This window comes from Propithecus coquereli, unplaced genomic scaffold, assembly GCF_000956105.1.
Source record: "Propithecus coquereli isolate 6110/MARCELLA unplaced genomic scaffold, Pcoq_1.0 Scaffold161, whole genome shotgun sequence".
Classification (NCBI taxonomy): Eukaryota; Metazoa; Chordata; class Mammalia; order Primates; family Indriidae; genus Propithecus; species Propithecus coquereli.
Window position 1 is genome coordinate 2,755,276 of NW_012140636.1, and position 15,881 is coordinate 2,771,156.

Genomic DNA, 15,881 nt, shown 5'->3' on the forward strand with positions numbered 1-15,881 from the left:
CATTACCCAAAATGAAACAAATTAACTGCAATAATAATAAAAAAAAAACCCATGAACAAACTTAGTGCTTTTTCTGCCACTCTTGCAGAATAAGAAATGTCTCCAGCCACCACCCACTCAGTAGAACACATCTACACATCTGTAGAAAAACCACCTCTAAAGGCCAGATAGTACAATAATCTTATCAAAATGGTATTTCTGGGGCTCATAAGAAAATTTTGCATTTATTGAGAGTTACTAATTGACTGTTTCTAAAGACGTTATGCCTTTTGGTTACGTTTCACATGAACAAATCCAAGGCTAGAGTTAGATTTTGAAATAACCACGTTTCATCCAACCATCCGGGAACTTACCAGACTCGTGAGAAATTGTCTTAACAGTGAGAAGCTTCACACTCTCCTTATCGGACTGGGGTCTGTTTGAAACAGAAAACAGTAAGTTAGCACCACAGTAATTATCAGTGTATGTCTGTGAAAGAAAGTAAAGGCGACACAAACAGAATGAAGAAGATACACACGCATATATATTTGTATGTGTTTCTACGGTAGAATCTTTGTCTCTTCACATACAAACACGCATACGCTTTTTAGCATTTTCCGTTTTTTCCTGGAATCAAGCCAATAAATCCCTTTCATTCTGTTATAGTGCTGATCACCAGATCAATTAAACATTAATGTGTGTTATGTGAAACACTTGTCACGAGGTCCACGTGGCTCCTGCCTCCAATCAGATTTACGAAAGGGAGGATACAGAAATATTTCCAAACCTTTTGGGCTGACGCTGAGTTCTGGAGATTTTCCTTTTCATGAAGTCCTGAGATACTGCAGTGCAGTGACTAAACCGTCTATTTTAACCAAGAGTTCCCACCTATCCCAAACAGTTACAAACCCTACTCTTTCCCCTAGAGATCTTAAAAGCCTCCACCTCTAAATCAGGTGGGTAGGTAATCTAAGGATATTACTTCTAAAGTTTACAACCTGATGAGACACAAAAATCCTTACATAAAGGCTGCTACAAATTCAGGTCAACAAAGAAAACTTAACCACAGGGTTTATTTTTGGCATGGAAACAATTCACCATGTCTCTTTGTAGCACCTTCGGTGTGACAGTTGCCCGGATTGCTAACAACTTCTTTGTTTGAATCAAGTCAAAGTAGCATAACCATAACAGCATACTGTTAGGTCAAAGTCACTCAGACCCAGCTCAGGGTATAGGCATGATGTTTCCCTGTGAGAAACATACTGAAAATTTCACTGGGAAAACTATTTTAAAACTCCAGATATGTTTTCTATGGTATTTTCCCTTATGGTTCTACTCATTCTTCTATTTTTCCATTTAATCTTTGTATTTCCCATTTTACCACTTTATTTTAGCTCAGGCAGTCTTTTTTAGTTGTTGCGATTTCTCTGTTAAATAGTGAGAGCTTTGAAAAATAGTCAGCCAAAGCCGATATGTAGTACTTTCTACACAAATTTCTTTAGAAACAAAGAAAAATGGTATAAGTAGAGGATCAATAATTTTCCCTATGTAATCGGTAGGGTCAGAGCTTCTAGAAAAAAAAAATGATGTGGCCTTACTTACTGATCATTTCCATTTTCCTGCGTGCCTAGAAGAGAGAATTGTTATTAGAGGTGCAAGGAACTTGGCTGCCAAAAACCTGAGATCCCTACTGTTTTCTGTGCAGAGATGTTTCCAAAGCCAATTTGAGATTGTTTTATTCCCCCGACAGACCGTTTCCTCAGCTGTGGTTAATGCTCATCCTGATATTCATGGGATAGTCCTAATTAGATCAACTCCACTGAACTTGGTTCTAGACTAAGTTTGATGTTATAGTTTCATATTGCTATGTGAAACTGCTGTCTGTTACTGCACCCCACAGACATCAGAGAATGTCTCAGTTCATTTCAAGATCTCCGGAAAAAAACCCTCTTCAAAGTATTGAATTCCATTTTTTACACCAAAGAACTGAGTTTTCTACTTTCCTTTATACGTTGCTCTTTCTTGGGACAGAAAATCACTGTTTGTGGTGAGGTACAAGGTAGATCTTGTTTCTAATAGCATCTTAAACTCAGTGATTCAGCCTCTCACAGAAGCCCTGCAAAATGTCACTCAGCCACTCACTGTAACTGATCTTCTGGACTCTTTGTCACGTTGCTTCGCAAATGTCTGGTAGGAAACACCTTGGATTTAGAGCGAGAACTCGGAGTCACTCGTTCTGCACAAGGACGTGGCCTCTCTGGAGGGGATGTTGGTGGTTAAACCCTGCATTAGCCTGTGGCCGATTAGACCAACTGTTTAATGTGATCATTTAAGGTCCACCTTGTTTTGCTCCTGATTTTGCTCTGGTTTTATTCCACTGGTGCCCAGCTCCTGTTGCTTAGACTTCCTTTCTTGTCTCACCTAGATCTTGCCATTGAACGCGGCTTTTGAATATAATTCTCCTGGCTTTGACCATCCTTGTTTTATAAAGACCTGGACTTCCACTAATATTTTGCCGGCCTCTATTTCTGTCACTTTGGCTAAGATGTCCCATCATAACTCTTGATTCCTAGGATTTAGTCCACGGCACCATATGCTGCTTACCAACGAGATTGAACCTCCTCTTCTCTCCATCAGTAGGATTTGAACAGCATTTTTTGATCCTATAAGTGTCATATATAGTATCACCCATGATGCTCATAGCCCTGTTTCAAAATGAATTGATATTTTTTGTATGCCTGTTGTAATACCTTTTCCTTCATGATGGGTACATTAGCAGATAGACGCATGCCAGCAGACTACTGTCTGAATACACACAATTCTTATTTGGTTAAAGCTAAGCCTGCTGTTAACCTTGCCCATGTAAGCCTAATTTCATACTAAAATCTTCAACTTGAGTTGTCTTCCAGAGAGCATGGCAAGTTTACTAATTTTCTGAACTTAATGAAGTCTCACCCACATACTTGAAGAATGATGAACTGCGGGTGTTTAATGGTGCTAATTTAATGATAACAATGTTGTAAATTCCATTAACAAATTCTGCAAACTCATGTTAACAGTAACCAGATAGATTTGGTTAATGGTACAATTGCCAAACTTGGTTTTAAAGCACTATATATCTTCAGAATAACTCTCAAGAGTGGTAGGAATTTTATACATCCGAGAGTCCTCTTTAATGGAAAATGTCAACTTTTCAATTAATGCATTTTCAAATCTTTCCTATGCAAAGCAATGTTTCAACACAGGATATTTTTACGAACGGATTTAGTACACTAATTTTTACCTATCCTATAAATGCAACAGCCGCAGGCTTCAACTTGGATGGCGAATTTCCCATAAAAGACAGGACTGGTAGTTTAGAAACTTGGAGAAATTAAATGGATTTATAAAAATGCTATTTCCCCTCCAAAAACTGGTCAGAAAACATATTTCAGACATTATTAAGAAGTTTATTCACTCACTCCCAAAGGAAAAGACATTGATTTGTTTTCTCCTTATTTTCCACCAAGAGCTAAAATAAACACTGCAGTTTTGGTCTCCTAACATTCCCTCGCACTGCCGTGACCATACGTCAAACTATCCCTGCCATATACGGGAAGGGGCTGGCCTCGGGAACAGCATTCGTTAGTGTCCTAGGGGCACACGGTCCACAGGGAAAACAGAATAATGCGGCTCATATAGCTTATACAAATAATTGCTTTTTACCTTTTAACAGTTTATGAAACTTAGGTAGAGTTTTGTTAGTGAAGTATTTAGAATCACAGTGGGGAAAGGGAAGATTCTATTTTACTCAACATTAAAAAATTTGACTCAACAAGTATGCAATAAAGGTCTGCTATATATTAGGTACAATGCAATGTGAACAATGTGTAGTTTGTGACTAGAGGCACTGCCTGACTTTCGAGGTAAGAAAACGCAAAAAGAAGTAACAATACTATAGTATGATCAATGGTATGGTCTACATCAAATCCCGTAGAATTAAAATTAAAGGAAGTATCCATTGTGTTTGAAGAAGTGGTCTATTATAAAAATATACAGTCAACTGGTGTTCGAGCTGGATCTTAACGGATAAGTTGGAGACTAGGTATGTTATAAAGGCCAAGAGGGGGACTGGGCATTGCAGGAGAGGGAACAGTGTGGAAGAGGGCATGGAGAGGCCACACTACATGACACCACCAGGGCCACGGTCTGGAATGGAAAGAGAGATTGGAGTTAAGATAACATGGGAGCAGCTGGGCCATGGAAGCTGAAGGGGACTCAGGTACAGCGTTATGTAAAAACAGATCAAAATTTCCTGGAGTAGAAAAAAGACTGAAAGACATATGAATACAGGAGGGAAATTACTTAATAATAATTTATCAATATTGGTTCATTAATTGGCACAAATATACCATACTAACATAAGATATTAAGAGCGAGGGAAAACTAGATGTGGGGTATATGGGAACTCCTTGTACCATCTTTGCAACTTTTCTGTAAATCTAAATCTATTTTAAAATAGAAAGCTTATTTCAAAAAAGAATACAATATACCAGAGTCATGGAAGACACCTTCATTGGAAGGAATCTGTGCCTCCCAGGAGCGAAGTAGGTCACAGAACATCTCTGGAAATGATGGGCCCCTGAACTGAATTCTCAGCAAGCCTCCCTTTTCTTCTCTGTTACATGGATACGGAATCAATCTTCACTTATGACGAGGCATCCGTTTTACGCCCTTAATACGGCCATATTTCTCCAACCATCCACAACGCTTGGGCTATTTTATTAAAAATAATGTGCCCATATTTGATAATATCTACTAATAGTAGTTAACCCCTACTCCTTGCATTCACCTGTATTCAGTGGATTACTCTGCCCCTCTGTTTCTGTGATCAGGAAATACGGCATTTTATTTTTTTCTGTAACTCTGCTCTCCGTTTAAGAGTTTAAAGTCAAGTTTAAACTGAGCGTATGTTCATTTTCCTTTCAGGAAAACAAAACAAAACACTGGTACCCACCTGGGTCTGTCTTCCAGCACATTCGGTACAAACCCACCAGAGCAAATACTGAAAGTGTTATTACAATCAAAGTAATAACCACCGGCAAAATAATACCTAGAAGAATATTGGAGACATTGTCAATTAGAGTGGCTATTGGATTTCGCATAGATAGTTTACTAAGTGAGCAAAGCATGTACGCTTTCTTTCTTCTTTAAACATCATTCTATTAAAAACGTTGTATTTTAGGCAGAGATGTATCTGACTCATGGGTTTTTTCTCTAGTTGTCATTTCTGACGTATCCACTTGATGTCAGTCTTGTAACCTTTCTGAAACAAAATTCCAAACCTAAGAGAGTTCCTCCATCTTCCTGAAGACCAGAGGAGTATGAGGAGATTGGAAGACTGGAGGGCCAGAAAGTGTCCTCTAAATTATAATTAAACCCACACTTTATATTCCTTAGTCCTTTATAATGAAGTTACTGGAAAAAAAATAGAGCCCATTTGGGACTGCTCTAGTCTTAGTGCTGGCTTTCTAAAACACTCACAAATATCTCGCTATGATAATATCTTAAAACTAGGAAAGGCATAAAAGAACGTGTATCTTGCAGTGGTTATGATTCTTAAAAATGAAAAACGTGGTTCAGGTGAGGTGTGTGTGAATGTGTGTGTGTGTGTGTGTGTGTGTGTGTGTTTTGGGGACTGATGTTGCTGCAGTAACTTAGCATGTTTTTATTAAGAGAAGGGTTTTTCCTGGTTTTTCTAGCATCTACACTCTGTTGTGATGGTCATTTCCCTGGTTAAAACTGTAGTGATGAAAGCAAGCAAGCTGTCCTAAGGACACAGCTAGAGGAAGTTAAAGTCACTATTTAGTTACATAGTCTCATCTGCTTGCATAGATACTCCTCATATATTTACAGGGTTGGGGGGTGAGAATAGTTCTCTAATTCATTTGTAGGGTGGTTTACGCTTACACTTTCAGGGTTAAATACTTGTTTTAAGAAAGTTCTGCTGATTTCATAATAGATCTTGAGTGAGGTCATTATTGTCTCCCAAAATGAATATGCCATGATTCAGCAGGTCAATAATTTCTATGCTGACTTATTTAACAGAATGGCTTTACATAAACCAAAGGTAGTCCTTTATGATTCCAGCTCCATATATATTCATCTTATCCTTAATTACTAAGGAAATTATTGGATATTCCGTGTTCAGTCTTAGCATACATATTTTATATGACACGTATATATTTTAGCCAAATGAAATATTTCTAAAAGACCATTTTTTAATGTTAAGATAAAGTTGTGTCAAGGCAAAAAAATCATTTTTTAGTATAATTTACTTTACTGATTATTTTTCATTCAAAAATATTTAACTGACAAATAAAGATGGAATACAGTCAAGGTATACAACATGATGATTTCAGAAAAATTCATTTTTATGGGGATCTCTGCCTGTGCATTCTGGCTTATCTGAAATCAGTCCTATAGAGTCATACTTGGCCCTTGGCGGTAATTGCTAAGCACTAAGATAAGAAAAAAAATCACCAAGGTATGCTTTTTTTCTGTGGTCATTAAGACCAGACTTACTTGTAGAAAATTCTCAAAGCAGGCAGCAGTTAAGTAAGATTATAATGGGATTGCAGGTTCAGTGAAGTGGAGAAAAGGCTGTCCATAATCTAATCCCTTCCCTTTGATGGTCACATTCAAACATACACTGCTGTATATGAAGATGTGTCTGTTACTTACTGGAATAAGAGGGGCTGGTCGATGCGGAGCTTGCATTTTTTCCATCCTCAGTGCCTATTATTTTAAGAAAGAAAAAAAAACAAGTCACCTTAATGTATGCCAATCTTCGCAATCTTCCTTCTACCCTTACTTAAGGAAGCACCTATGATTTCTAGATGTTTTTGTACGGCAAGTACAAAAAGCTTCTGTCTCATTCTGAGAGAGCTTTGTTTTGTGAATCAAAACTGGTAGAGCTTTCTTGGTGAGGAGGGGGCAAGCAGAGCAAGTTCCCACTTAGGCCCACAGAAATCGTACCTTGAGCCTGCAAGATGTTTTCTGTAGTTATAGTTGATATTGAGAGCAATGTGCTGGTTCTAGAAGTATGCAACTGGTTGTGGAGTGCTACCTGTAGGAAATTCATAAATCCAGGGTCAGATTATGGTATTAACTATTCACATTATTAATAGATTTCTTTGCAGATTCAAGCAGTTTGCATTTCTGAAGATCTGTGAAAACTATTTATTGTTGAAAAATAGGATACATGCAATTGTAACGCTAAACCGTAAGTTCATCTATTCCTCCTGGAAAGATGACTAAATATGATTTCATCAAATTTGATCCATCAAATTTAATCTAAACCTAAGTATTAGTATTACATCCTAAAGAACTGGCCAAGAAAACTTGAGTAAGTCTTTCAGCCTGCGCTATAGCCTGTATAAGCTACTGCATGATATTCTTGTGAGATGCAGTCTAACCAAGAGCATTGTTTAAATTTTGGATATTATAGCTTTTGATGATAGTGATTTTTCCCATCACACATAGTTAAAATAAGCAGGACTGAAGACAACTTCAGATTTTATAATATTTCTCAGTGGTTGAAGAGAAAAGATTGCAACCAGGGCTTCGGTTAGAGGACTGGGGAAAAATCAAAGAATAATCCTTCAATTTCATCCCAAAAGCCCAGCAGCTGTCTATACCGCGTGCCTTATCTGGAATAACTACTACTCAGTTACATTTCTCCTACTGTCCATGCTTTTGTCTTCCAAGGAAAATGTTAATTAGAAATGAACTGTTATTGTTTGTTAGTCTTGTTTAGTTCACGTTTTTCATCTTCAATCAGAAGGACTGAAACAAAAATTATAAATAAAAATTTATTATCCCAAACCCACACATCTCAGTGAGATTAAAAGAAACATAAATAATGAAACATTTTATAAGTTTATGGCATTCATTCTTGTGAATTTGGGATGAAACATAATTTGTACCTAGAAAATATTTTGAAAATTAATTCTCTTTCTCTTGCAGTCTGAAGTGCTCTATTTTTATCACTCCTATTTGCCTTGTACTTCCACTGGATTGCAAGTTCCTAGAGTGTGAAGGCTGTACTTCCCACCGCAGCTCACGTGGAGCGCTGGCCGCAGGGGCGGGCCGTCCAGCGCAGCTGGCTCCGTGGCTGAACTAGGAGGTGTCTCGTGATTATGGCCCCTTAGCAGTCCTGAGGCCATGTATAATCGCACCAGAGAAATTGGTATTTCTATGACTGCCTTGGCTCTTTCCTTCCTCGCCACCCACATGCCAGCACGCACTGCATGCTCATGCATTTTTGACATCTGTGGGTGAAGAATAATGTTTAGAGTCTGTACCGTTCTTGCCATGCAAGTGATCTGTGGGAGGAAGCTAGATATATGCCCATAAGAACAAAGAAAAATGTCAGGCTAGTGCACTAAGCAGGCAGAAAAAGGAATATTAAATGAAAGAGTGGGAACTAGCTGGAACCTCGGTACTTTTAGCTGCTTTTTCCAGTGTTAAGTGATATAGTGAGGATGAATGCTCTTTCAGTGGTCTTGGTGGAGAACAAGATGGCTAATTAAATAACCTACGGTATTAATCCTGGGATTTCCCAAGGGTTAATGTCCAAGACTCCATGTCCTACCTTATTACTTTCTTATAGACAGGCTAAGTGGCAGCCTCAGGACTGAGTATAATCTATCTGGTTCCCGTGAAACTCCAAGCTCCCCTACTTAAAACACATTGAGTGTTCAGTGCCAGTGGTTATTGCTAATGATCCATAGGTAGGCAGGAGACTTAACCCTTCTTAATGGAAGGATTTAATAGCTCCTTGAACAGACACTTTAAAATTTTGCTTTTGTTTTTCTTTAAACTGCAACCCTCAGTTAAATCATTTCTGAATCCAGTACACACACACACACACACACACACACGCACACACACACATACACACACAATTTACCCCTATTATGTGTAATGCCTTCTGATATTTCTTTCTATTCTCTTTCATTTCATTTTTTAAAATACTGGTCTAAATCTGCAGTTTGGGAAACTGTACTTTAGCAAGATCATATTGTTGAAATTATTGTACTTGTCTGAATTCACAAATTGTGAGCCCAATGTTGTTCTTTCTGTGACTAAGATGGAGGGATCCATGATGTGCTCAGAGTTGATGATCTCCGCAGGTTTTGTTAAGACTGTGTTATCCTAAATCACTACCAAAATAGCATTGGCAGAGGAGGGGCAGGAGCAGTCCATTGGAGTAGTTAAGAGCAGGATTCTGAACACAGAGCACTTGGGTTCAAGTCCGACTGCAGCTCTCCCTCCCTGTGGAACCTTGGGCAAGTCACTTAACTTCTTTGTGCCTGAGTTTCCACATATGTAAGTGGATATTACAAGAGTTCTACATCATAGTGAGGCTGTGGAAATTAAATGAGTAACAATAAATTTAAACTGCTTAAAAGAGTACTTGATACTAATATGTATACATTATATTACATAATATTATATAATATATACCATTATATATTATAATAATATCCTATTATCATAGTGTGATTATATCCCTAGAGCATTCCAACCAAAATAAGTTTCTCTAATTTTCTCAGAAATTCTAAGTGTAAAGATATATGAAATTGACTCTTGAGACATCTCTGTATTTTCAGGTACTTCTTTGCTCTAGGCAGGACCTAGAGAAACTGGAGTGGAATATGGTGATCTTCAATAACACAGGTTTGCTCTTGGCCCCTGACTTTGGGGATCATGATGACTATTAAATCGCAGATATGTTCTTTCACGATTTAAGTCCAGTTCGCGAAATTCAGGTCAGAACTTGGAGCAAGCTGTTTGAGGCAGAGACCCCCAGAGCCAAGTCTGCGGTAATCATGTGTATTCAGATTTTCCTCACTGGTGTCTGGCATGGGTACATATTTGGCCCTTGCTGTGAACCAATTGCTTAACGAATCTTTGGCAGTTTTAAAGGCAGAGATGCTATTGACATCCCAGGGCACCTGTGGTTGCCATGTTAATTCACTTCACAGAGCTCCAACTACAGACAGCACGAGTGACCAAGCTTACCCGCCTGCTCTCTGAAATCCATCGCTGTGTGGCGCTGAAGCCACGCCTGCCCAAGACTGCTCTCAGCCCATGAGTGGGGTGGCAGGAATGCTAAGGTTGGCCTGAGACATGAACTTTTTTGAGGAGGGCTATGGACTGAAGGATTCCTTGATGGCCTTTCGAACGTTCCTTACGAGTGCATGGCGGTCTAGATGCTTCTACCAGCCTTCCCGCCCTGTCTCCGTCTCTCTACATCAGACTCACATCACAGTCTGGTTGTTCTCCCAGGGCCCTCTCCATTTTCTTTCCCAGGCATTTTCCCTAATAAAGTCTTTGTACCTTTAATTGCATCTTGAACTCAGCTTCTCTGAAGATCCAGACTAATGCAGCCTCCATCGGCATCTATTTAAAAGATCATTTCCTACCGGGGGCAGAAACGAAGGCTCAGGAATTTTAAACTGGAATCAAAAGACTCAGGCACTGGGGCTTAATGGAAGCACATTTTGCCTTTTAAAACCTTTTATTTTTCCCTTCGTTGGGGAACCTAACTCTTCCTGTGGGGACCATCCTTCCCCACTTCACGTGGTCATGGAAGATGCCTCTTTACTCCAACCTCAGGCTCACGATGGGACCAAAGTTCTCTCCTAAGAATCCGAGTGCAGTGATTCTGAGTTATTCCCAGAGTGAATTTCTGAAGGTACTATTGGTGAGTATACTCAGTCTCTCTGTGTGTGTGTGTGTGTGTGTGTGTGTGTGTGTGTGTGTGTGTGCGTGTGCGCACGCAAATCAATGTCAATGACCATACTTCCATGCCAGAGCTCTTTCCTAAAGTCCAGATTCATAAATCCAGATGCCTACTCAGCAAATACTAAACATTTTAAACTCCATGTGTCTACACTTAAACTTCCTCCTTACCCGAGTCTTGCCATCCTAGTTGGGGGCAACCATTCCTTCCAACCACTCAGGCCAAAAACCTATTTTTGACTCATCTCTTTCTAGTCTACCCCACACGCAATCATCAGCAATATGTATCGGTTCCACTTCCAAAAGAGATCCAGAATTTGGAGATTTTGTGCCACCAACTCTTCGATCACCCTGGTCCAAGCCACCATCATCTCTCTCACGGATAATTTGCAAAAGGTGCCCCTGCTTCAGCGTCAGTCTCTCCTCAGCTCTCAGTTATAAAACATGAGTCAGACCATGTTATCCCTCTACTCAAAATCCCCAGGGATTCTACATCTCGCAGAGAAACGAAAGTCCTTGGAAGGGCCCACACAGCCCTAAGTAACCTCCCTGGAAAATCCTCCGCACCAGCCATGCGCACTTACATAGTTCCGTCCCTTGAACACTGCAGGTCTCCCCAGGTTCTCGCTCTGTGGGGATGCTTTTCCATCACATATTGGGTGACTCACTTCCTTCTTGTATTTACTCAGATCTTTTTAGGGAGACTTATCTTGACCATTTTTTCAGTCTTCTAAACTCTTTCCCACCTCTCCAGAGCTTGTAATTCCTTCCTCCTACATTGCTCTGCGTTTTGTCTTTCTCAGACCACTTATCACCTTCCAACTTACTGTCTAACTTAGTTCATTATTTTTATTGATTAGAGCCTGTCTTCCCCAGTGGAAGATACGATTCTCAAAAGCAAGGATCTTTATTTTGCTCACTGATGTTTCCCAAGTGTTATACAGTTGTCCAGAAGTAGGATCCATCAGTATTTGGTGAGTGGATCAACAGACTTTTTGGCATCAGAAGTAACTATTATTAGACGAAGTGAATTTATGAGATCACCTTTTAAATCTTAACATTAGGATTGGTACATACTTGAAATCATTATGTCATTTTTTTCTCACTCATTCAACAACAACATAGAGACCTGCTCTGATGCTGAAGGAAATACAGCAGAATAGGAGAGGTAGCTATTGCATTTAAGGAGCTCACATTTTAGCAGAGGAGAGAAAAAGCACACCCAGAATTCGATAGATGTGAAACAAGAGACAAAGAACAAGCAAAACAGTATGCCGAGGACCAAAATAAGAGATGATATGTTATCGTTTATTGAATTTTACTTATAACTCTTAACAAGAGGAACTTTAGGAGCTTCAGCAATCATATACATTATACGATGAACAGAACTGAAATAAGAAATCAGAGCAAACACACATGGAAGAAGCAAACAGGCCCCTTCTAAGAGTTAATGCCAGGCATTAATACAGTTGCTGGTGCTGGCCATAAGAACAGACTCTGCGTGTCCTGCCACTCAGGGAAAGAAATGCTGTCCCTTCTGGGCTTTCTTTATTTAAGAGGAAAATGGTCTATTATATTTGCCTTTCAAATATAATACATAAGTGGCACATAAGTGGCACAAACAATAAATACTATGAGTATGGTTGGCAAATTTCTGTTTTTTTCGAGGGTAATATGCTCATATAGTCCCTGACGTCTTTTCTAGCTTTGAGATCTTGTCAATCCACGATTTCTTCATGCTGGCGTGTCCTTTCCCTCACTATGGTACTCCCCACCTACTTAATAAGCCAATTATCAAAGGAGGGGTTTTCTGCCTTCACGTAATGAAAATTAATTCCTCTTTCATCAGACCATTCTGAGCTAGTTGTACTCTTATAGCAAAGCAAAAAACGTTTTATCTCAGATTTCCTTCACTTTGCTTTGGGCCAACGATGTGGCTCATCTGAGATAATAACATCTTCTAGCCCAGCAATAACTGTGAATGGAGATTTATTTACTTTTTGTAACTCCGTGGAAATATATGTTGAAGAAAGAGGATGTATTTTTCTGGTTTGATTTGAATAGTTATTAATATCCAGAAAATTATATACAATATACAAAGAATGAATGAGACACTGTGCTAATCAGTTCCGTACATGCTAATTCATTTTATTCTTAAACAAACATTTTTAATCCTGTGTTTTAAAGATGAGAGTTAATGTGGAGAGTTAATGTTAAGTTAATGTCTGACAGTAAGAGGAAGGCTATATAATAGAAGTCAAGAATAACTCAAAACTCTTTCTGTTTCTTTTCCCTTACACCATGTAACCAACAGATTTTAAGTAAGTTTATCTTACTTGCTTATGACATCATTATTAATGAAATCAATTAAATTTGTTCTTAGCATTCTGAAAGCTTTGGAATGTTCTCACCCCTCCCCCAACATGAATATGCACATGAAAATATTAAAAAGGATTTTATTTTCAAACCCTATGCGACACTATGTGCCAGGTACTTATCTGATTGACTTATAAATACTAACTCACTCAACTGTTGATGAGTATTATTAATATTTGCATTTCACAAAATGGAAACTGAAGCCCAGAGAGATTAAGTAATTTTCCCAGGGCCACACAGCGAGTAAGTGGCAGAGACAGGATTTGAATGCAGGCTCTAGAGTCTGTGCTGTCAACCCTGACTTATGCTGCCGAAGCTGCTGCATTTCAGTAGGAATGAATTGTAAGGACATGACTCTTATTTTTGTTACATAAAATGTAATCTCTTTTCAATTTAGGCCCCAATCAAGAAGGTATTCTTCTCATCAAAACAAACTGAATACTTCCTTCCTTCAACAGGTCAAAGCAGACCATGCAGATGAATACAAGGAAACAGAATTATTCCTAACATGAAATAAAGCATGCTGTAGAGTTCATTGGAGGACTACACCTCCTTAGTTTTGAATAACACCATTGAAATGTGTTGGTTCCTAAAGAGATTGCTGGGCAGCACAGTGGTTAAGACTGTGAGGTTTTATGACCGTCCAGTGTAGACGAGAGTAAGACAAGAACAGTGCAGAGCACTTATTTGAGACTCAGCAGATCTCTGAACTAGACAAGAAGTCCCTTAGCCAGACCCCAAATCTGTACAATTTCGTAAGGGGAAGTGTATGCCAGACGCCAGCACATACCCACTGATAGATTTCTCATTTCATAACTGAGTTCTTTTATTCTCTTCTTTTGCATTAAAGGGAATTTATTTACTTACTTATTTTTTTATAACAAGGATGACCTTTATTCCAGTTTGCAATAAGATGTTCCTCATTTCCTAAAGACAATTTAAATCTGTACATTTTCTTCTATAAATTTTTATTTATTTATTTATTTAAATTTCAAAATATTAAGGGGGTACAAACACTTTGGTTACATAAATTGCCTTTGTACCACTGAGTCAGAGCTACAAGCGTGTCCATTCCCCAAACAGTGCGCACCACACCCATTCGGTGTGAATTTACCCATCACCTCCTCCCCCCTCCCACCTGCTCAACACCTGATGAATGTTATTATTATGCGCACATAAGTGTTGATCAATTAGTGCCAACTTAATGGTGAGTATATGTGGTGCTTGTTTTTCCATTCTTCTGATACTTCACTTCAAAGAAGGCTCCAGCTCCATCCAGGATAATACAAGAGGTGCTAGTCCACCACTGTTTTTTATGGATGAGTAGTATTCCATGGTATACATACACCACATTTTATTAATCCATTCATGGATTGGTGGGCACTTGGGTTGTTTTCACATCTTTGCAATTGTGAATTGTGCTGCTATAAACATTTCAGTGCTAGTATCTTTTTGATAAAATGATTTCCTTTGGGTAAATACCCAATAGTGGGATTGCTGGATCAAATGGGTAAATACCCTTAGTCCTTTAAGGTGTCTCCATATTGCTTTCCACAGAGGTTGCACTAGTTTGCAGTCCCACCAGCAGTGCATGAGTGTTCCTATCTCTCCACATTCCATGCCAACATTTGTTGTTTTGGGACTTTTTGATAAAAGCCATTCTCACTGGAGTTAAGTGATATCTCACTGTGATTTTGATTTGTATTTCCTTCATGATTAGAGATACTGAAGATTTTTCATGTGTTTCTTGGCCATTATTCTGTCTTCTTTTGAGAAGTTTCTGTTCGTGTCCTTTTCTCCCTTTTTAATTGGGTTGTTTGTTTTTTTCTTGCTAATTTTCCTGAGTTCTATACAGATTCTAGTTACCAGCCCTTTATCAGATGTGTTGCATGCAAATATTTTCTTCCATTCTGTTAAACATCATAAAAATGAAACTCTAGATATTACTCTGCTATATATGTCTAGCTTGAGTGGATTCTAACTGGACAACAGTGTCAAGATTGTATTATTCAGTTAGACAACTCAGATAAGTAACCCCCTATATAGGACAATTCGTGCTTTACTGCATATGAGTTCCTAGAGATCTGCCACCGATACCCAGAAATAGAGTGCTGAGCACAGTAAATATGCCGAGATAGGATGGAACATTCTATTTTCCAAAGTCCAGCGGGCAAGTCTGCTGGGACTTGTAGGGTTTGTCCTGGCTTTTGCCTTTCTACCAAATTTGATATCCACGATGCAGCTGAGGCTCTGAAACACGGTTAAGGAAAGTGAAGAAGACAGGTTCAATAAGATCTTCCACAAATTGTGCTAGTCACTATGGGAATGTTTGTGATGATTGATTTTATGTGTCAACTTGACTGGGCTACAGGGTGCCCAGATGTTTGGTCAAGCATCAGTCTGAGTGCGTCTGTGAAGCTGTTTCTGGATGAGGTTAACATCTGAGTAGACAGACTGAGCCAAACAGATTGCCCTCCCTAACGGGCTGTCTCTCGTCCAGCCAGCTGAAGGCCTGGACAGAACAAAGAGGTAACTTCTGCACGATTGCCCTTGAACTGGAACACTGGTCTTTCCCTGCCTTAGGACTCGAACTGAAACATTGGCTCATCTTGGGCCTTGAGCCTGCCAACTTTTGGGCTGGAACTTACGACTTCAGCCATCCTGGGTTTCAGGTCTTTGACTCAGGCTGGAACTACACCCTCAGCTCACCTGAGTCTCTAGCTTGTGCGTGCACA

The 15,881-nt window shown here is 39.1% G+C and overlaps 1 protein-coding gene across 1 annotated transcript in view; it reads right to left on the minus strand.

Moving 5' to 3' along the window:
- EMCN (endomucin) overlaps positions 1-8,186 on the minus strand; it is a 12,908-nt gene extending 4,722 nt beyond the window's left edge. The window contains exons 1-6 of the mRNA XM_012641081.1: positions 8,085-8,186; positions 6,997-7,087; positions 6,703-6,756; positions 4,976-5,071; positions 1,582-1,606; positions 354-415 (exon numbers count right to left, since the gene is read on the minus strand). Coding sequence (XP_012496535.1) covers positions 354-415; positions 1,582-1,606; positions 4,976-5,071; positions 6,703-6,756; positions 6,997-7,087; positions 8,085-8,186 — 430 coding nt within the window. The remainder of the gene's footprint in view (positions 1-353; positions 416-1,581; positions 1,607-4,975; positions 5,072-6,702; positions 6,757-6,996; positions 7,088-8,084) is intronic.
- Between the last annotated feature and the right edge of the window lie 7,695 nt (positions 8,187-15,881).